General features: G+C 49.9%; 2 protein-coding genes across 13 annotated transcripts in view; both read right to left on the bottom strand.

Annotated features, from left to right (window-relative positions):
* Positions 1–2,731: 2,731 nt before the first annotated feature.
* SPMIP6 (sperm microtubule inner protein 6) lies at positions 2,732–17,663 on the bottom strand. Of its 3 annotated transcripts, XM_089913094.1 has the most exons (6): positions 17,073–17,663; positions 9,522–9,666; positions 7,250–7,365; positions 6,183–6,258; positions 5,743–5,972; positions 3,859–4,507 (listed from the first exon to the last, which is right to left on the bottom strand). In XM_089913094.1, the coding sequence occupies exons 1-6, from the start codon at positions 17,205–17,207 to the stop codon at positions 4,421–4,423; spliced, it is 789 nt and encodes a 262-aa protein (XP_089769220.1). In that variant the 5' UTR covers positions 17,208–17,663; the 3' UTR covers positions 3,859–4,420. The 3 variants fall into 3 exon arrangements, with proteins under 3 accessions (XP_089769219.1, XP_089769218.1, XP_089769220.1); XM_089913092.1 differs by lacking the exons at positions 9,522–9,666; positions 17,073–17,663 and having other exon boundaries at positions 2,736–3,971; positions 4,421–4,507; positions 5,738–5,972; positions 7,250–9,478; XM_089913093.1 differs by lacking the exons at positions 9,522–9,666; positions 17,073–17,663 and having other exon boundaries at positions 2,732–3,971; positions 5,738–5,972; positions 7,250–9,481.
* A 96-nt stretch (positions 17,664–17,759) lies between these two features.
* The window catches only part of FAM219A (family with sequence similarity 219 member A), a 55,310-nt gene continuing 51,213 nt past the window's right edge, over positions 17,760–21,856 (bottom strand). For 8 of the 10 annotated variants that reach the window (XM_089913095.1, XM_089913097.1, XM_089913098.1 and 5 more), the window contains exons 5-6: positions 21,278–21,332; positions 17,760–20,726 (exon numbers count right to left, since the gene is read on the bottom strand). In XM_089913095.1, coding sequence (XP_089769221.1) covers positions 20,568–20,726; positions 21,278–21,332 — 214 coding nt within the window. In that variant the 3' untranslated portion in view covers positions 17,760–20,567. The remainder of the gene's footprint in view (positions 20,727–21,277; positions 21,333–21,856) is intronic. The other 2 variants (XM_022551566.3, XM_022551568.3) reach the window with 1 other exon arrangement.

The following is a 21,856-nucleotide window of genomic DNA, read 5'->3' as shown; positions in this document are numbered from 1 at the left end:
CCTGGAAAATGCAGGCATAGCCTTTAGCTGATGCCCTTAAGCTAAGCAGGACCCAAAGAAGGCCTTAGGTGGCCCAGGCCAGACCTGCTGTACATTTATATTCAATTCATTCGAGACAACCAAGGCCCCATTCTGGGCACTAAGGGAATAGGGAGAAAGGGTCCATATCTGAGTAGGACAGAGATTGCTCATCCTCAAAACTTTCATATTAAGTCAGTCTATCTCATGACCCCTGGAGGCATGGCCAGCCCACCAAGGTGACCTCAAAAGCCTTTTCAAACACTTAGGTCTTGAGAATTTTTACTTTCTAGGGTTCTGAGGTTCTTTGATGAAGGACAAAAACCCAGAGGCCCTCTGTTGGTCTCCCTAATGCCACCATGGCATCCAACCCTAACAATAATGCTGAATAGGAGGCACAGCTGCAGTGCCCATTTTATAGATGAGGAAACAGTGGCCCAAACAGAAAAAGGAACTTGTTTGAAGTCACTTAGGTAGCAGGGTTGCCTGAATCCAAAATCCCAGCTTAACCCTGACAGGGAGCTAATGGTCTGACTGGCTATCTGAATGCAGGAGAGAAAAGGAGCTTTGTGGCCAAGAGGGTGGGACAGGCTTCCATCAGGGGGCTGTGGGCATGGTGAGGCCTGTATTCCCAAGGGCTGGTGCTGCTACTTGCCCCAGGAAGGCTTCTTGGGGATGGGAAGTGGCGATTTTAATAGCATCTGGTACAGGGGCTGTGGGGGAGGAAGTGTGGTTCTGGTGTTAACGGTGGCGCTAGAGACCCCTGTAATCTGCCGCCTCCACCATCTGGCCAGCCACAGGCTAACGCTGGCAGGTAGGGTTTGCCCTAGCCAAGCCTCTCCCCACTTGACAGTCAACCTCAGTGTTGGCTTCCAGCCCCTAGCCATGTCTAAGGGGGAGGGTCGGGCCTAGCCAACTAGGCCATTCCACGTTGGGTCCTTTGTCCAACACAATTCCCAGGGGTAGGGTGGGGGGTGGAAATGCCAAAGGCAACTCTATCCGGGCCCTCTCCCCGTCCTGCCCAGCGAGCGGATCCGGGGGTATAGAGTGACTGAGCCTACAGCCTGGAATACTCTACACCCACTCCCAGCGCTGCAGCTATAATGTCCGAAAAGGACAGACTGAGGTCAAGAGGGCGGTCGCCCGCTGGGAACCGCGGCCGAAGAAGGGGCCCAGGTGTCCAGGCTCGCCCCACCTACTCATCTGTAGGAGCGAAAGTTCAGGAAATATTTTCCGTCAGCAACCCCCCAAGGTCTTCCCGCTGGGCGCACTCACGTAAGTGACCCCAGAAGTGGGGGTGAAGGGAGGCTCCTGCAGATCCCCTCCAAGTTAGCCGAAGTTGAGCTGCCACGGTGCGGCGCGGGGCGCTGCCTAGCTGGGAACAGCTGAGGCCGTCCTGGAGCCCCGCCCCCTGGCTGCTCGGCCACGCCTCAGTCATTCGGTCTCGTCAAGTCTCGGAGTCCAGCTCCGCCCCTGGCGCCCGACCATCCTCCCACATTGTCACGCGCACTTGAGGTCACGCCCCTTACCTCCTACCTTCCTCTTCTGTTCTGTGCCCAGCTCCTGGCAGCTCAGACCCACCGCCAGCCCGGTGCCTCCCGGTTCCGCCCCCCGCGTGCAGGCCCGCCCCCTCTGGACCATTGCTTACCCGCACGCGGGCGGGGCTCTTCCCCAGGTCTGCTGGGAACTGTAGTTCTGGAGGGAGGTGCAGCTGTCGAATGTTAGGGTTCTCGCACCTGTCGACTAAATTTGGGATGTGTATGAGAAGGAGCGAGCCGCAGGGTAAAGGGACAGAGTTGGCCCTTGGGATTCCTTTTCCTCCAGATTTGGGGAGGTTGAGGCCGTCTCGGTATAACGCTCTCATTAGCTCTTTTCCCATATGGAAAAAGGGTAGCGGAATTCTGGGAGGATCTCAGCGGTTCAGTGCAGGTCGGATCCAATCAAGGACCCCACGGAGTGGAGCCTAGTTCCATCAGCCGGGAGGCCCAAGCTGTCAGCTCCCACCGGATCAGACCAGCAGTGCCTGAGATTAGGGACTGAGAAGACCGGATTCTGCTCCGTATTTTGCAGTCTTCCCCCACCCACTCCCCTTGGTGGCAGCCCTGCTGCGAGGAGGTGGGCGTGCCCCGCTATACACCTGCACCCAGGAGGAATGGGGTGCAAAAATACTGAAGATCCTAGAGGCTCCAGAACACCCCACCGCTTGCTCCCTGAGGGACAGAGAAACAGGGCTTTTTTTTTTTTTTTTTTTTTTTGCTGCGTTGGGTCTTCATTGCAGCACGTGGGCTTTCTCTAGTTGCAGCGAGTGGGGGCTACTCTTCGTTGCGGTGTGCGGGCTTCTCATTGCGGTGGCTTCTCGTGTTGCGGAGCACAGGCTCTAGGCACGCGGGCTTCAGTAGTTGTGGCGCACGGGCTTAGTTGCTCTGTGGCATGTGGGATCTTCCTGGACCAGCGATTGAACTCATGTCCCCTGCATTGGCAGGCGGATTCTTAACCACTCAGCCACCAGGGAAGTCCCCCAGGGCTTTGTTTTATTTTGTTTGTTTGTTTTTTAATTTTTTAATTTAATTTTATTTATTTTTTTATACAACAGGTTCTTATTAGTCATCAATTTTATACACATCAGTGTATACATGTCAATCCCAATTGCCCAATTCATCACACCACCATCCCCACCCCCCCACGGCTTTTCCCCCTTGGTGTCCATACGTTTGTTCTCTACATCTGTGTCTCAACTTCTGCCCTGCAAACCGGTTCATCTGTACCATTTTTCTAGGTTCCACATACATGCGTTAATATACAATATTTGTTTTTCTCTTTCTGACTTACTTCACTCTGTATGACAGTCTCTAGATCCATCCACGTCTCAACAAATGACTCACCTTCGTTCCTTTTTATGGCTGAGTAATATTCCATTGTATATATGTACCACAACTTCTTTATCCACTCATCTGTCGATGGGCATTTAGGTTGCTTCCATGACCTGGCTATTGTAAATAGTGCTGCAATGAACACTGGGGTGCATGTGTCTTTTTGAATTATGGTTTTCTCTGGGTATATGCCCAGTAGTGGGATTGCTGGGTCATATGGTAGTTCTATTTTTCGTTTTTTAAGGAACCTCCATACTGTTCTCCATAGTGGCTGTATCAATTTACATTCCCACCAACAGTGCAAAAGCATTCCCTTTTCTCCACACCCTCTCCAGCATTTGTTGTTTGTAGACTTTCTGATGATGCAGGGCTTTGTTTTGTAATTTGAAATTTCTTGATCATGAAACCCTCCAAAATTATTTTGGACCTCTTGGACTTGGGTGGGGGAGGGCAGCAAGGGTATCTGAACATGGACTTCGGAGTCGCTGTGATGGAGACTCTGGGAACAGAGATCAAGAGCTTTGAGTATAGGGACGTGGCTCTGACTGCAGGATGGGCGATTCTGGGTCCACTGAGATAATGGGGGTGAAGGGACATCTAGGTTTGGGGGATATTGGGGAAATGGCAGCTGTGGGGCCCTCATAGGATGGGAGGTAGATGGGCCCTCCTGCGTGGCTAGGTGGGCCCATTGGTTTGGGCTCTGGGATGGAAAGGAGGAGGTCATGCCTCTCATAGGGCTACTGCCATGCGTCAGGAGGGCACTCAGGGCCACCCAAGGGAAGTACTGAGATGATGGAGTGGGGAGGGCTCAGGGCAAGATGACTTTGAGAAACTGTATCTCAGTTGAGGGGGCTTGGCAGAGGCCTGAGTGACTGGCTCCTCATTGCCAGATCCTGCTGGGTAAGGACACGAGAGGCAGCCTTTAGGATGAAGAATTTATTTATTGTTCAGCCCCCTTGGACCGGCCAGCCCGGGCTCTACCGGCGATGGTAGTCAGGATAGGTCTCAGACACAAACTCAGGGTGGACGACGTAGTTGTTTCTCTGGGGGCCACCGGTCTTCTTGAAGTGACTTGTGTCCCATCTGTGGTGAGAGATGGGTCAGCCCTTTTGGACCCTCATACGTCTGACTCCAATTCTCAATGCTAATCTTATCCCAACATTTTGTCCCGAATAATGGCCCTAGGCTCCAACACTGACCTCTTGACCTCAGGTTCTACCGTTAAATTTTTGACTCCCAATACCCGCTCCCTAACACTGACTTTTTACACTTTAATTCAAGCCCTGAACCTAACGCCCTGATCTCTTGACTCTAAGCCCCACTGCCAACATGTAAACCCTCAATGCCACCTCCATGCCTTCTCATTTAGTTGCCAGCTTTGACTTCCCCATGGCACCATCGCCCCCTGGTGTCATCTTCCAGTCGGTGCATCGCAGCGGTCAGTTATCCCAACTAGTCCCTGGGTCCCCCGCCATGCCAAGGTTACAGCTTCTGTGTGGGTGCGCATTTGCATGTGTGAGCGCCAGATTTACCTAAGGTTCGGACAAGGGTAGTATGACGGCGGGGGAGTTATAACAGCACATTGCATTCCCGGCCGGTGCTTGCAGGGCGATACACTCCTGGAGAAGGAAGCAGTGGGCAGGAATGGGTCGGGCCTTTTGACTTCCCTCTACGCCCCAACCCAGACCAAGACTCTGAGCTGCACTTCAGGTGTCAGTCCTACTGCTCGGAGATCCTCCTTTCAGGCCTCCTGTCCCTTCAAGACCTCGAAACGTCGCCTCTGGGAAGACACCTGAAGTCCCTCTCCCCCTAAGGCCTCGTTTCTGCCGCCCAGGCTGGGCGGCGGAGAACGCTGTACTCTGGGGAGGGTTGGGGTACAGTCATTGAGGACCTGGGAGCCCCCGGATCCTCAACATGGGACAGCAATTACTCCAGCTTATCGACGAGGCGACGTTTCTGAGGCTTAGGCACTTTCTCGCTCCTCCACGCCCTTGTGAGGGATAAGACCCAGTTTCGCACAATGAATCAGTCTCTCTCAGCCTGGGGAGGGACGGGGTATCACCACGGGGTTAGGGACAGGGTTCAGGATCTCCCTCCCCCTTTCACAGCTCTCTAGACAGACGCGGACATTGGAGTTCTCCCAGGCTCAGCCAGCCTTGTCTAACGCCAAGTGCAGGGAAAAGGCCGCGTTGCAGTCTGGGCTTCTGCTGAGCGCTCGAGCTTCAGTTTCCTCCACAATAACACGCGAGGCTGTCTACCTCCAGAGGTGGTGCGGGGCTCCGAGGAGGCCAGGGCCCTTCTGGTAGTGCGGTCACCACTTCCTTGCCTTCTTAGAACCCAGCGATGACCCTGCCCATTACCAACGGTGACCCGAGGCCCAGGAATAGGGGACACTGTTCTGAGAACACATGGCACTCCGCAAACTAGAACCTGCGTCTCCAGGGTCGGGTGACCAGGTAGGGGGCGAGGCCGGCGGGTGTGGAAGGGGGAGCAAACTGGTGTGCGGAGTTTGTTCCTCAAAGAAACCCTCGGGCATAGCCTCCAGAAAACGTACAGGAGCCAGGTTGACCTTGAGCCCAGTTCAGGAGGGATAGGATCAGGAACTCGGGTATCTCCGTGCAGGTTCTCCCGCCTCAGCCGTACGTTCAGGCCGTGAGGCCCCAGGGCGGGACAGGGAGGCGCCAGTAAGCGGACCGCGCGGGCTGGAGGCGGAGTGAGGTCTGGCACAGAGGCAGGTCAGAGCTATAAGTGGTTGGGGATGGAGCGTCCGCAGCTGGGGTAGGGGGGACTCTGGGGGCGGGGCTTGCTTGGGGGCGGGGCCCGGCTACTGCGCGCGCGGCCCTGCGAACCTTGCAGTCGGCCGCTCCGTGCGCAAAAGCCGCAGGCGACGTTCGGTGCATGGTGGCCCGGCGACGCAGTGGTCCATGCCGCGCAGACAGTAGTGGCGGCCCGAGCAAGCGCTTTCATAACCCTGGAAGGGCAGGCGGCCCGGCAGCGGGTCCACACACCCGCAGCGGGGCGTGATCTCTGGCAGCGGCTGGTTCCGTGACAGCGAGTTCAGCATGTTCACCACTACCTCGCGCTCTGCGCCCGCGGGCCCCGAGCCCGGGAGACCCAGACACAGAGTCACAGGAATGGGAAGAGACAAGTTCAGAGACAGGAAGAGATGGAGACACAAACAGAGACAAGGTTACAGCCTCTCCAGAGCCCTCGGCCTCCGCCCCGTACCTCGGGTCTCCATCCCTCCGTCCTTCTGGCCTACCCATTTCCCTCCACTGTCCCACCATCCGTTACCGTAGGCGTTGAGTCGCTCCGGCTTAGGAGGGTACACCAAGGGCATTCCTCGAACTACTGTCTCCATCCCGGCCTCCTGGAAGTGGCACACACGCTGCCTCAAGCTCTGACCCGGAAGAGTTCCTCCTTTGGGGGTTCTCCCAGAACACGCAGACTAGTCCCAGGCCGCGCCTTCTCCCGCCCTCCGGAAGCTCCCCTACTCTCCCACGTTCTGAGTGTTTGGGGTTGTCGCTGGGCAACGCGGTTTACTCCGCCTCCCAGGTGGTGGGGGTGGGGGAAGTGGAGCTGTAGGTGGACCAGGTCTGGACCTGCACCTCTGATATCCCTGTCTCACCGTTTGCCTCTGATTTTACCCTTCTTTGTCTAGCCGACTCTGTGTAGCTGTGTCTTCGTGTCTCTCTAATAGGGATTTTTCAATATTGCAGTGTTGCCTGCCCATCAGAATCACTTGGGGAACTTATGAAAAATTCTGATTCTGATTCTTGAAGTTCTGATTCAGAAGGGTTCGGTCAACCTGAGGTCGGCCATCAACCTACAGTTAAGAGCCCCTATTCTTGCCTGGTATCCTTACATCTTCCCTCTTTCTTCATGCCTGGGGCTGTGGCTGGACTCCTTCCTATCTCTTTGGAAGACTCTCCTGTATCTATCTGCTCTGCCTCTGGATGGCCTTGTTCTCCCTCCTTTGTCCTTGCTCGCATCACAAAGGAGGGGAGAGAGGAGCAGGTAGACTCAGCCTATCAATGACTTCTTGGCCAGACCATGTGGGAAGGCGCCAGGTGGCAAGCTTCAGGAAGGTAGCGCCTCAAGGAGTGCGCACCAGCCATGTCTCCACAGAGCCTAGCCAGAGATTGGGACCCAGAGGCCCAGCACAGCTTCACTCCTGAGCTCCCTTGTTTCCTAGAAAATATAAACCCTAGTCTCACAAATTGGAAAAGGCCTTGGAGCATTGTTGGTGGGAAAGGGATGAGAAACTAATGGTGAAATATCAGACACTGTGTTTTGGGAGGCAGATGGGGGGTGGGGGGTGGTCCCAGGCCCCAGGCATCTTTGCTGGGCACAGTAGATACCTTAGGCAGCCGAGGAAGGTATGTGGCACATTTGTTCCAGCCCGTACAGTTGTAAGGTCCCATCTTCCATGTATTATACCGGTTACCGCACAGGTGGTTTGGGTTGCATTTGTCTGCTTGATCATAGGGGTGGAGACGTAAGACAGTATTACTCCTTATTCTGCCCCAGGATCTGGGACCCCTTAGATGTTTTTCCTCTGATCCCCAGCACAAAGCTGGACTCTCACTCATCTCCCTTAGGCCAGAAAAGCCCAGCCTGGCCCCATACTTGTCTTAGACACTGAGATGCAGCCTATATCCCACCTAAGACAAGCTTCTGAGTGGAGCCTGGGTCCTTTGAGCTGATCACTTTTCATCCTGGCACCACCCTCTCTGAATCAGCCAACCTGGAAACCCTGGAAATGGGCCTTCTCCCAAATCCTCCCTCTCATCTTCCACATCCAGGCTCAAAGTTTGCTTATTCTGCCTCCTTAAAATCACTCGACTCTATTCTTTCTTCCAGTCCCCCATGATATCACTCCTGTATCTCTGCAGTGCCTAAACCAGGAGACAAGAATGTCACGGTTAATAGGATGGACTCTGTAGACCGACTCCTATGGTTCAAATTTCAGCTCTGCCAGATATTAACTGTGTGTGACCTTGATCTGGTTAATTAATTTCACCTTGTCTCTGTTTCCTTAATTTTGAAATGGGGGTAATAATACTATCTACCCCATAGGGTCGTTGTGAGATTTAAATAAGTTATTATATGTAAAACATTTAGAACAATGCCTGGCACAGAGAAAACTATCATCATCATCTCATCACCATTATTATTATTGCTTTTATTATTGTTATTAGCCTACTGGTCTTCCTGCCTCATTCTGAAATCCTACAATCTGATCTCTACATAGAAACTGTGGCACTTACGATAAATGAGAATCTGACCAAGACAGTTCTCTACTTAAAACCCTCCAAAGCCCCACCCATCCAGTCACCTAAGTGTCCTGTAAGTTCCTCTCTGATCCACCACTCTAACAGTGTGAAAGAATACATGTGAGAGATTAGGAAAAGAGTTCTAGGAGCCCTGGAGTAAGAGCAGGTGCGTGCATGTGTGGGACAGTGTGTTGGGACTTGGAGTTCTAGGTTGGTGGGTTGGACATACTGAGTTTGAAGTGTTTGGGGCCATTCCGGTAAATTTGATCATAATCAGATAAAGGAAAGTGGAATCCTGGTAAGAGGACAAGACTAGAAATAGACACTTAGAGTTGTCAGTGATTAAAGATGTGGGTTAGGTTAAACGGTCTCAGGAGAGGAATCAGGAGAGAGGAGGGTCCGATCAGCATCCCAAGGAACCCCATGTTTCCAGAATGATTAAACAAGAGACCCAGGAATTGAGGCATCAGAGAAGCTGAGGAAGGAAAGAGTTTCACAGAGGAGAGAGTGGTCAGAGTGAAATACATAGGGTAGGTCTCATGAGGAAAAGACTGAAGAGTCCCATGGATGAGGTAATTAGAACCATACAAGATCAGTTTTAATAAACATTAAACATGAGTGTAGGAGATGCAGACTCCCAATTTCAATTGAAGATTAATCATCAATTCATTCAATAAATACTTATGAAGCCTGCTGCTATTCTAGGTGGAGGGGGCACAGCTCTAAATAAAACAAGACTCTGTTCTTTTGGAATGTACAGGAAGACATAATAAACCCCTAACCAAATGAGAAAGATAATTTCTCATAAGGCATAAGGAGTGAGGAAGTAGAGACATAGACTCTATTTCCAAGAATCTTGGTTGTGAAGGGGAGGAGCGAGAGAGAATTTTTAGACAGGAGGAAATTAGAAAAGGCTTCCAGGTTGAGGGGAGAGAGATGTGGTGAGGCAGAGGGATGCAGGAGAGAAGGGAACCTGATGGAGCAGGGTCACTAAGAAGATGGGAGGAGTTAGCACTGGAATACACATGGAGGAATTTATTTGGAGGAGGTTAATGCTCCCTCCCTCTCTCTAGGGATAAGGCCCAGGCCTCTTCCAATTCTTTGGCATAGACTGGGAGCTCCTAAAAGGCAGAGCCTGGATCTCCTCCTCCAGGGTCAGGGGTCAGGATCAAGGTCAGGCCAGATGGTTGGGAATCAAGCTGGAATGGGGGTAATTAGAGAAGAAGCCCTGGTCGAGGATGGGGATAAGATTTGTATAGGATCAGGGTGGAGGTCAGAAGTCAAGTTGGGTTCAGGTGTAGGGTCTTTGTTGGGGTCACTGAATGGGGTCACAGTTGGGTGATGGGTGAGGCCCTACCTTCCTCTTGAGACAGCCAGTATTTCTCAGGCAAGTAGGGGTGGCCTGGTATGGAACTCTTATAGCTGTAGTCCTGCACAGCACACTTGACCGTCTTCTGCTGGGCTTCAGGATCCACGTGGCGCTGCACAGTCTGAGTCAGGCCCTGGCAAGGAGAGAGGGGAGGAGATGGCTAGGTGCATGGAGACCCCAGCCTTGGTATCCAGCTGGACCTAGATTTAGGCCCTATTGAGGTCAGCCCAGGTGGGTCTCCCAACCCTCTCCCTATGCCAGAGGGATCCCCAGGCCAGCCTTGGTTCCCTCTGCATAGTTCTTTTGCATGAATCACCCTTTTCTCCTTTTCTTCCATCCAAGGCTCGGACCTGGAACCCAACATTTTCCTTCAGTCAGAGTGGTTTTCTGATGTTCTTCTCATTTCTGTCCTTTCCTTGACTGGGACCTATAAGGGCAGAGCTGGGTGTTCCTGTCCTCTTTCTTCCAGACTGTGTGCTGCCTGGGAGCAGGGCCTGGGTCTTCCCCAACAGAGCAACAGGCCCGTGGAACAACCTCAGGAAAGGCTGGCTGCCCTGGGAGCTGGCTACCTTAGGCAGGTGTTTTGGACAGGAAGGGCTCTCTGTGAATCTGGCACCTTGAAGGAGATGAAGGATGGGACCAGAGGGGCACCTACTTTAAAATCTAATTCTCTGACTCCAACCTGACCCTAATTGTGCTGTGGCTCTCATCGTGACACCAATATTACCCTTGACCCTGACATTTACGTTGTGCTGGTCCACATCCTATCCTGATTTTTTCCCTGATCTTGATTCAGGCTCTGGGCCCCTCTGCTTCTTGGGGTTCACCTCATCTTATCCCAACACCCCTTGTTTGGCTGGGTCTGTAGAAGCCCAGATCAAGGGCCCCCTTGTCCTCAGCTAAAGGCACATTGCCAAGTTAGTTGTGGGCCCATGTCTCTGTAGGCAGCTGGGATGAAAAGGCAGCTGGGTTACAGGGGTGGGACACCCAGCAAAGTCAGACACCAGAAAGGACTTTCTCATCATAGTGGGCAGCAAGGTGCTGGGATGATGCTGTTGCACTGCATTTCACCCCTATGATCTGAAGAGCAGAGGCTTCTCTTGGCCTGAGATAAGACCTTGCTGCTTCTAGTGCTCCTATTCCCCTGAAAACCCCTCAGCTGAGGGGCTTCTTTGATCCTCCGTGCCCAGCTGAGGTTTTGTTCTGTGGGCAGATCCTACACAGTCATACTCCATATGGGTGGAGGGGCCCCATGACTTAGCACTCCCCTGAGTTTTACATACACACAAACACATGCACATCCAGACATACACATAGATCTGTGAGCCCAGATACACACATAGACAGATGTACATCTATACATACACATTCAGACACGCTCACACACACACACACACACACACACACACACAAATAATCATTTAGAAGAACTCACAGACTCTTCAGTGTTTCCATTCGAGGCTTTCCTCAGATGTCTGTAATCTTTGACTGTCTGCTCATGTTTATGAGTAGGAGACTAAAAAGGCTCATTGGAGGCTTTGAGCTGTGGGTGGGCATCATTGTAGGATGCTCTGGCTAGACTATTTGTTGCAAACTCTGTCAGTATCTGTAGGTCTTTTCTCTTGGGCTGATCAGATCCCTCGGAAGAGACTCTTTCAGTCTTTGGCTTGAGAGTAGTGACCTAGCTGCCATTGTTCTGAGAACCTAGTGGAGAAGAGGGCTGCTGGGGGTTTAGCATTCAGCATATGGAGGTTCATCTGTTTTCAGTATGGTACCCTGACCTTAACTGGAATCTACAGTCCTGAGATCCTTACCAAAAAATAAGCCTTCTGACTTTTGCAGAGATGGGTGAGCAGTCACCCTACGGCATGGAATAGAAGAGGGGGTTTAATTGCTTCTTAGCTTTCAAATCATTATTGTTCCAGCCTTGGTCCTGTCCCATCTTCTGTTCCAGAGAAACCTAGTATTACCAATTTCTGAGCTTTTTAAAAATTCTGCAGTTTTAAGTTGAATTATGTCTTGTGTTTCCCACTGCTGGCTTTGGATTCAGCTTTCTCAGATCTGCTGTGTCAGTTACTACTTATCTATCACAGTTTCCAGCTTCTGAAATTTTGTTGTCATTGTCCTTCCTTCTCACTATTCTTGCAAATTTATGTCTTAAGTATGCATTTATTGTAGTTTTTGAGGGGTTTTAGGAAGGAGTCAAAACGTGTTCATTTTAACCCAGAGAATTACAGTTCTTTATATAGTCTACATATTCCTTTGTCAGTTACATGTTGCAATTATCATCTCTCAGTTTGTGGCTTGTAACTTCATTTTCTTTTTGGTGTCTTTTGATGAACATAAGTTCTTAATTTTAACATAGTTGAATTTATTCATCTCTTATGTAGTGCTTTTGTGGCTTAGGAAATCCATCCATAATCTAAGATAATGGAGAGAATGTCATAATTTTTTCTAAAATTATACAATTTTACTTTCCATATTTATGCCTTAATCTGTCAGGAATTTGTTTTGGGGTTTGGTGTGAATTAGGGGATCAATTTAATTTTTATCCACATGGATAACCAGTTGTCTCATTGAGTAATCTATCTTCTCCCACAGATTTGTAATGCCACCCCAAGCCTGAAACATCTTTTCCCATAGCTTTACTTTCAGTCATCTCTGTTGTATATCGTTTGCATATATGTGTGGCTCCATTTCTGGTCTGTTTTATTCCATTAATCAATTTGTGTATCCCTACAGTAATATTATGCTTTATGAATTTCTATAGCTTGGTAATAAATATTAATATCTGACTGGGCAAGTCCCCTTCTTCTTCAGGTGTGTTTTAGCTAGTTCTTGGGCCTTCGCTCTTCTCTATAAATTTTAGAGACAGCTTGTCAAATTCTTCAAAAACTCCTGTTGAGATTTTAATCAGAATTGCATGGAATCTTTATGTTAGTGACTCTTCCTATTCATGAGCATGTTATGCCTCTTCATTTAAGTATTTTTTTAAAGTATTCAAAGTTTTATAATACTATCCATACAGTTTTGCACACATTGTTAGATTTATTTCTACTTACTCTCACTCTTTGTTGCTAAAATGATATATATATTTTAAGATTATGCTTCCTAAATATGCTTTTTATCTTAAATTCATCCAACTTTCTAAATTCTCTTATTCTAATAATTTGTAGATTCTATAAACACAATGTATCATCTGTGAATAATGACAGTTTTTGTAAAAATTCCTTTCCTATCCTTGTACCTTACATGATATTGTTTTCTAATATACAATTTACATGATATTGTTTTCTAATATTTTGGTTCTTTCTTTAAATTTTACAAGTTAAAAATTATTATAATTATTTTCTATGGACAATGTTTGTTTAAATTTATCTGTTTACCAGTTTCTTAGCTCACTATTCCTTCTTGCATCTCAGACCTTCCTTTTGTTATCATTTTCCTTCTCCCCAAAGTGTATCCTTTAGAAGTTCCTTTATTATAAGTCTTTTAAATTTTTTTATTTATTTTTGGCTGTGTTGTGTCTTTGTTGCTGTGCGTGGGCTTTCTCTAGTTGAGGCGAGCGGGGGCTACTGTTCGTTGCGGTGCACGGGCTTCTCATTGCAGTGGCTTCTCTTGTTGCGGAGCACAGGCTCTAGGCGCGAGGGCTTCAGCAGTTGCAGCACGTGGGCTCCGTAGTTGTGGCTCGTGGGCTGTAGAGCGCAGGCTCAGTGGTTGCGGTGCACGGGCTTAGCCGCTCAGCAGTGTGTGGGATCTTCCCAGACCAGGGCTCGAACCTGTGTCCCCTGCATTGGCAGGCGGGCTCTTAACCACTGTGCCACCAGGGAAGCCCCCTATTATATGTCTTATTGTAGTAAATATTTTAGTTTTTGTCTGTGTCTTTAGCTTTCTTTTGTTCTTGAAAGGAAGACACATTGAAAATAATTTCTCTCTGCATGTTTTTAAGGTCATCTCTTAAGCTGGTATTGTGCAGTTTCACGTGTTACCTAAGAATCTATGGATTCATTTCTCTTGTTAGTTGTTGAAAATCAAGAGCCTTTGTCTCTTCAGATAATGACTACTCTCCTTTCTGCTCTTTCCTTCTGGAACCCCGAGTAGTTGTGTGGGATCTTCTCTTTCTTTCATATTGCTTAATGTTTCTTCCGTATTTTCTATAGCTCTCTGTCTGTGCTGCATTCTGGGAAATTTCTTTTGCTCTGTTTTTTTTTTTTTTCCACACTGCACAGCTTGTGGGATCTTAGTTCTCCAACGAGGGATGGAACCCGTGCCCCCTGCACTGAAAGCATGGAGTCTTAACCACTGGACCACCAGGGAAGTCCCCCTGCTCTGTTTTTCATTTCACTGATGTTCTTAAGCTGTGTCTAATTTGCTCCTTAATCCATCCATTGAGTTTTGGTTTTGTTTTTTTTTAAATTTTTTTTGAGTTTTGGTTTTAACACATATATCTTTTATTTCTAAAATTTCGTTTCTTTAAAAAATCTGTCCATTCTTTTAAAAATATAATCTCTTGTTGCATCCTCATTTTGATGAGTTCACATTTTGCTCAGAAAAATTCATAATTATTTTGTGTTCTTTAACTATTATTTCCAATATCTGACATCCTTGGAGGTTTAAGTCTGCTGTTTGTTGTTTCTGTTGACTGTCATATGGTGGTTTGTTTCCTTACGTCTTTTATTGTGAGCTCAGATCTGACTGACCATACTCTAAGGATACCTGGAAACCTACATTGAGGATATTTTCCACCATAGAAGATATACATTCATCGTGTGTGTGTGTGTGTGTGTGTGTGTGTGTGTGTGTGTGTGTGTTGGGGTAGCGGGGAGGAAGGGAGCCAGAGATCACTGGACTTTCTGGTTCAGTTGCTCCACCTTTCAGCTAGCTTAAGGCTTAAACTCCTGCTTGTAGTACTAATAGTGGCGTTTGTCCTCGGGGCAATCCTGTCTTCTTAGTATACTTACTACTCATCTCCACTGACAGTCCAAAACAAAATGAAAATTAATTTTTATGCAGGACCTAGTTGTTTGGAAGCAGGAGGGCCCTTCAGAGTTTCTAGACCACCACACTGCCAGAAGCGGAAGCCTTTTCCTTCATTATTAATCCCACTGCTATCTGACTTTCATTCCTCACCAGTCGCTGAAGCTGTTTAGCCAGGCGGCTAAGTGTTACTACATCCAAGAGATCCCTTTCTGTGCTGACAGCATTTGACACCGAGCTTTGTCTAATAATGCTGTCTTTGTTGGTTTCTCTATGATTTTCATCCTATCACTGTCTCCTTTTATGGCTCTTCTTCCTTTACCTACTCCTGAAATATTGATATTCTACAAAGTCCTATCCTTGGCCATTTTCTTACTCTTTTTTTGGCAATCTCTATGACTTCAGCTACCACCTATATGTTGATTTCAGAATTCATGTCTGTAGCCCAAACCTCTTTCCTTTGCTTCAGATAAGTATATCCAGCTACACAGCAGACATCTTTTCCTGGAAGTCCTTGAATATTTTTGTCCCCAGATGAACTCCTAATCTCTCTCTAATCTGCAATTCCAAATCTCAGTTGGTAGCACTGCCCTTCCTCCAGTTTTCCAGAGTCCAAAACCCAGAAGTCCTCTTAACCTCTCCCCTCTTCCTTATATCTAGATGGTGACCAAGGTGTGTTATCTGCTTCCTAAAAATTCCCTCCTATTGAGTTTGGAAAAGCAGGCAGACACTCTCATCTTTTGCTGGTGGGCATGTAGATTATTATAACACTTATCACAGCAATTTGAAGTGTATATGCAAAGTTTTTAGATTCACATATCCTTTCCCTCAACAATTTCTATCTATGAATTTATCCTAAGGGAATAGTTGATATATACAAAGAATGTACAAGAATAATTATACTAGCAAAATTTTATAAATAATCTAAATTTCCGATAATATAAGATTCCTCAACCATATTTTGGTACATTCATAAAATAAAATACTATAGTCATTAAAATTACATTATAGAATATTTTTGACACAGGAAAATGCACTTGATATATGGTTTTGTGAAAAAAGCAAGATTCAAAATATTAGTATACAATATGACACCACCTTCATAAAAAAATATTTGCTTCCTGAAAAGGCATATAATAATAAATTAACGGTAGTTATTTTGGGTAGTGAGAATTATTGGACGTTTTCTTTGTGCTTCTCTGAGTGATCCCCACTTTCTGATTGAGCATATATTTATTTTGTAATTATAAAAATTATTTTAAAAAGACTCTCCTATTCAACAGTAGGAGAGTACTATTGAGAGTATAACAATAGTCTCCTATTCAAAAATACTCTCCTATTTTTCACTGCTACAGTCTCTCCTTATCTCCCACCTATATCCTCTTCCCTCATCCTTCACCACCTCACTGGGCTTCCTGCCCTCAACTCCAGCCCCTTCAATCTCCTGCCACAGTGGCCAGAGTGTGTCCCTCACAATCCAAGCATGACACTCCCAGGCTCAAAAGTCTGGACCATTATGACCACATTTCTCAACACAACCTGAAGCCCTTCATGGTCTGCAGGCTTCTCTCTTACCATAGGGCTGGCCTCTCCCTCTGCTCCAGTTCTCAGTTCCTGGTGGGTCCCTGCCCCTGGGCTGCCCTTTCTCACATTCCTCTTCTGCTCGAGTGTCCTTCTTCTGGATCTCTTAGCAGACCTGCCCTTCAAGTCCCGGGAGTGGCTTTCTGGCTGTTATACCAGCACAAGCCTCTGCTGGTGCATGTTCCACACTGGGCAGTCCTACTTTGTTCACTTTTTGCCGAGAGATCCTCAAAGGCATGGCTTGGCCCTTCACTGTAACCACATTGTCCCTGACACATGTAAATACTCAGCAAAGTTTTGTTGGGTGGTACACACAGATAAACTCCCTTGGGCAGAGTCACAATTACACTTACAGATCTCTCCATTTTGTGAAAGCCGCACAGCCCCACTTGGCCACCTGTCTTCAAGTACAGACACAGGAGACTGTAATAAGCATGCATAAAAACATTCCTGTAGGCAGAGCCCACAGGCAGCCTCAGGGCCTTTGCACATTCTGATCACTCTGCCTGGAACCCTATTCTTTCAGTTCTTCACATGGCTATTTCTCACTCACCTTTCCAGTCCCAGCTCAATGTCACCTTGAAAGAGAGAGCCCTCTTTCATTACCTCTATTTAAGTAGCTCTCCCTGGTTACTTTCCATTTCCAGTACCCCGTTTATGTCCTTTACACAATTTGGGACAATTTACAAAACTCTTATTTATTTCTTGATTATCATCTATCTCTCTCCATCTCCTACCCTGGTGGAGTAGGAGGGCACCATGAGGGCAGGATCTCGTACTACTTTATATATATCATGATAAATTCCATGCCTAAGCAAATGAATCACACACACACACACACACACACACACACACACACACACAAAGCTACAATAATTACAAACACATAATGACAACCACACACTGTCAGTGATCCAGACGCCCACAGCCGTACACTCTGGACTGCCCGCCCCCCAACCCCCGCCCCAGCTCGCTACTTACCGGAGTCACAAACCTGTTGGCTTCCCAGGCCCACAGAGGTGGGTCCTTATAGCCCTCCTTGATGGAGGTAGGATCCCTGTAGGAGTCACTGTAGGTGCTGATGGGGGTCTTAGTCTTATGGGAAAAGAGGAACATAGTGGGGTCTAGGGGATGCCGTGGTGGGCTCTACCTACTAGGGGCTCCTGCAATACATCAGTGACCACCCAATCCCCTTTCCCAGACAGCTCAGCAGGTGCCCCAGCTGCTGCGACCCCCCTCCTGTGGAGGATCTCTCAGCTTCCCTCCCTCACAGCCTTCTTGCTCCTACCCCACCCTGATTCCCTCTCTAGGATGGGCAATGCCCATTATGATATCACCTGGCTCAGCCCCATCCCTGGAGAGGTGAAGAGGTCTGATTTCCTCCCTACCCCAGTCTCTTCCTGCCTCAAGCCTCTCAAAACAGCCCAATTTCCAAGAGTTCACAAGGTCCCTGGAGATCTTCTAGGCGAAGCTTCTCACTGTGATGAAGAGAAATAGAGATTCTGAGGGGTCAACTGAGTCATCCAGAGCCGTTGCAGCTGGTCGGTGGCAGGCCGAGCCTGGGAACCCACAGGTGGAGGTAGGGTGAAATGCGCATTCAGAGGATCGGTCCTCTGCCCTTCCCGGCCCATCTGCCCCTTGCCCGCACCCCAGGTAGGGAGCTGAGGCTGGCTTGTTTGATGCTTTTAATATCATTATTTGTGTTACACGATACACAACCAAGGATGATGGTCAATACTGCGATGGAAACGTTAAAAAAAATTTTATACACGGCTCATGTCTTCCACACACCTTCCTGGAAATAAATTAGTGAGCACGGAGAAACGGCTGGCTGGCAGCCAGAGCTGAGGGTAGAGGGAGTGTTAAGGCAGTATCTACAAGGGGCAAGGGTGGCAGGGGGCAAACTAAGGCCTCGATTCCTCCCCTCCAACCTCCCTCACAGGGAAGGAGGGAACCATGCACTTTCCCTAGACCCAGAAAGTGCTGGCTGCCAGCTTCGTACTTCTCTCCGCTACACTGCCTCAGGTAGAAGCCCTTGCCTGCCAGGGAATTAGGTATATCTTGTGGGGAGGGAGCCTTTCCCTTATTCCTCAGGGCCAGAGAGGTTGAGCAGTGGGCCAGAGTCACACAGCATGTCAGCAGCAAAGGCAGCAGTCTAAGTGAGCCTTGGCGGGGGCCCTGACTGGAAAAGAGGAGGTACCCACGTTCTCGAAGGGTGAGTCAAGGAGGCGGGGGGTGGTGGTGGTAGTAGTAGTAGGAAGCTTGGTTTTGGGGCCCAGATGACGGGGGGTGGGTATGCTGACCGGGGCGGGGGGCGGGGGGAGAAACAGGCTCAGGTGGGGACCAGTACGGGCCGTGTGAGTCCTGCAGGTGTCTTCTCCGTCCTTGCCTCCCTTTGGCATTTTCTCATCATCTAACTGGGGTCCCTGCACTGGAGAAGTTAGGCGTGGGTTGGAGGAGTTGAGGGTGGAGAGCTGCACCTCAGCACTCAGGAGCTGGCAGTCCCTGGGTGTGGTGCAGGGAGAGGTGCTACCCCTCCTAAGCCAGCAGCCTTACTCTCTCTTCTCACTGCCCTTGCCCCCTCCCAACTCCCACCTCCCAGGACTGGCAGCCAGGAACTGGGCTGTGTGTGTGTCCTGTGCACGCTGGCACCATGTGAGTGGTATATATTAGAGTGGATTGGCCAGCACGTGGGGGAGGTCAGCATGGAGGAGTGGCCCTGGGATACGGGGTTTGTGCGGCATAGACCTGACCAGGCGTGGGCTATCTGTGCTTTTGCTTTCCTTCGCACGGGGCAGATCTATACTGCCCAGGCCCAGGGGAGGGCCTTGGTCACCTTCTCCCTTTTGATTTTCATCCTCAGCTTTTCTAGCCACCACCCCCACCCCTGCCACCACTGAGAAACAGCAGCAGAAGCAGTAGTACATATATTCTGACTCTCAGACACCCACACAGCTACACACACCATAGATACTCACATACACGTGCACATCCACAGACACACACAGACACACACTCACACATTTCCCAAAAGATCCGATTGTACTCAGGCATACACAGGTCCCACAGGAACTTCCTCCTCTCTTTTCCACCATAGGAGGAAGCAATGAATGATGTGCAACTCAGGAAGCCACCAGATGTACTCAAAAGACAACACAGATACCTCCTTATCCACCTCTACAGAAATTCCTATGAAGAAATTCCTTCAGGTTTGGAAGAACCTTAAAAATAATTTCAGATGCTGCTCATTGTACAGTGGAGGGAACTGAAAGCCAGAGAATATAAATGGCTTGTTGGAGGTAACGGGGAGAGTGCCAGAGCCTTCTGACCGCCAGCCCACTGCACTGATGAGCAGCCTCTCACACTGTTAACAGGCCACACAGTCACTTCCCCGCCGCGGACGCCACAGACATCTGGAGACACAGGCCCAATGCAGAGATGTAGACACACGCCCTCACAGCCCCAGGCACACACACGCTCTGCCAAGCTGTCCCTGCCATACACATGCAGCCACTGTATTCTCTAAGGCTTGCTTCCTTGAAGATTCTTCCTGGGAAGCAGCCTCTGGGATCTTGGGCTAGAGTGAGACCGGAATGGGGCATTCGAGGCCAGCCTTAACTCCTGCTTCCAGCCAGGGACAGAGACCAATGAATGGAACAGAAGTGTAAGTGTGTGTGTGTGTGTGTGTGTGTGTGTGTGTGTTGGGTGGGGGGATGAGGCAGGGCACAGAGAGACAGATGCATTAGTTAGGGGCAGGTGAGGGCAGATCATACCACCCTAAACTCTGGCTGTCTGTAACGCCCACCTCACCCTCCACACAATCCGGAGAGCAAGGAAGGGGGTGAATGAGGCAAAGAGGAGAAAGAAGGCAGTGATCCCCAAGGGTGGGGGACAATATCCCACTGGGCAGCTTTATCAGGCTTCCCATCTAGAGATGAGGGTAGAAACGCAGATGGTACGTGGGCCAGCAGGGGGGCATGTGGAGGCGGCTCTAAGGGGCTGCGCCCTGCCCCTACTGCCCTGGGCCTTTCTCCTTCCCAGCCCCTTTCCTTGGCTGGTGCTGGGGGATTCATGGCTTCACGTGGGTGGGTCCAAACCCCTGGCTTTGTGATCCCTCCCCCACTCATTACTGTTGGCCTCCCTGCAGTCCAGTCACCCCCTTCCTCTACTGGGCTGCAGCTTTGGGGAGGGGGCAGGATGCTGGGCGAGGTCCCCCAAGTAACTGAACAAACCACCCCCTCCCCTCCTCAGCACTCCCGGGGGTGGAGAGAGACCCGGTTTTGGTTTCTCCGGCTCCATGAACACACAGAGGTACACGTCCTACCATAGGAGGAAGCAATGACTGTTACGAGGTTGGCGGCTGTAGGGTGCGCGGGGGCCAGGGGCAGGTGGACGAGCTGGGGAGGGGTTGGCCCCTGCCTGGTCCAACCTGGCCCCTGGCGGCCCCACCCCGGCCGGCCGCAGCGGCCCCGCCAGCTACTGAATGTGGCAGGCGGTGGAGGACGTGGCCTGGCAGCACATGCAGGTGGGGTTCACAGACTTGGGGGGGATGAGGTCCAGGTCCTCATCGTCGGGGATCTCGTCTAACCGGTAGCCGTCCTTCAGCAGCTGGATGTTCAAATCTTGGTTGATCTGCTGTAGGCAAAGGGGAGGGAGGTCAGGCTCGGGACCATCTGGAGGCACCATGCAGGGCTGGGGCCACATGCCCAGGCCATCGGCGCCCAACCTGTTGCATCCTAGGTCTCTCCAAAACCCCAGGCTTTGCACCTCCTCGGCCCCAGCCTCAGTTCTGGCCTCCCTTACAAGCACGTCCCCCTGGGGCCCCACCCCGCTACACACCGCACCCCATTCTAAGGGCAACTTCCCACCTTAGGTCCTGCCTCTATTCGGGCCCTGCCCTCATTTCAGGCCCACTCCCGTAAGGTGTCGTCTAGGTAAGGGCCCTGTTCCTGTTCCAACCCGGGTCCAAGCCCCATCCCTAACCCTGGGCTCCCGGCACTAGAGGCGGAGTCCAAGGCCTCACCTTTCTTTCCGGCCATATCTTATCCCAGGCCCCGCCCCCGCATGGGCACCGCCTAGCTTTGCCCACTGCTCCTCTCAGGGTGTGATTTGGCGTTGGCCCCACCCCTTCTCTTGGAGGTGGGCCTGCTTACGTGTGTTTAGGACTGGAAGGGATGGGGCCTCACCTCAGCAGAGGAGTAGCCAGAGGAGGAATATCTGGACATGTCAAAGTCATCATCACTGGCCGCAGGGGAAAGAAGACAGAGAGGAAGTGACTCCCAGATATTAAATAGAAAACTCTCTTTACCTCCCCCCACCGCCATCAGTCAATACCTCAGCCCTCCCCGACACTTCCAAATAAACAGCACGGTCTCAGTGAAAACGGTGCTTGCTGTGCGAATGCATTTTCAAGACAGGCTCCCTAGCTCCACCCTTCTAAATTAATTGCCCCCCTTAGCCTCCTAAATCCCCCAGAGCCCTCCCTCCTTTTTTTTCTAGGCTCAAATTACCCTGGTTTGTTGGGTTTTCCCAAAGTCCAGATCTAGCCAGGTATGTTCCCAGCAGTAGGGCGCCTTCCTCAGAGGGGACAGGGTGCCATGCAAGGCATCAGGGCCCATTTTAGGGGCAGCCATTGGATCAGCTGTCCCAGGACAGCAGCAGATTGCATAGTTGCCTTTTCCTCTCTCTGCTCGCCCCCACCTCCAGGTAAAAAGTTCCATTCCTTGCGGGGGTTCACAATTGGAGAGCTCCCGGCTGAGGAACAC

This window comes from Delphinapterus leucas, chromosome 6, assembly GCF_059928025.1.
Source record: "Delphinapterus leucas isolate spDelLeu-1000000601 "Yukka" chromosome 6, BTC_Dleu_Yukka2, whole genome shotgun sequence".
In the NCBI taxonomy this organism is placed as follows: domain Eukaryota; kingdom Metazoa; phylum Chordata; class Mammalia; order Artiodactyla; family Monodontidae; genus Delphinapterus; species Delphinapterus leucas.
This window is presented reverse-complemented; position numbering and strand designations above follow the sequence as displayed.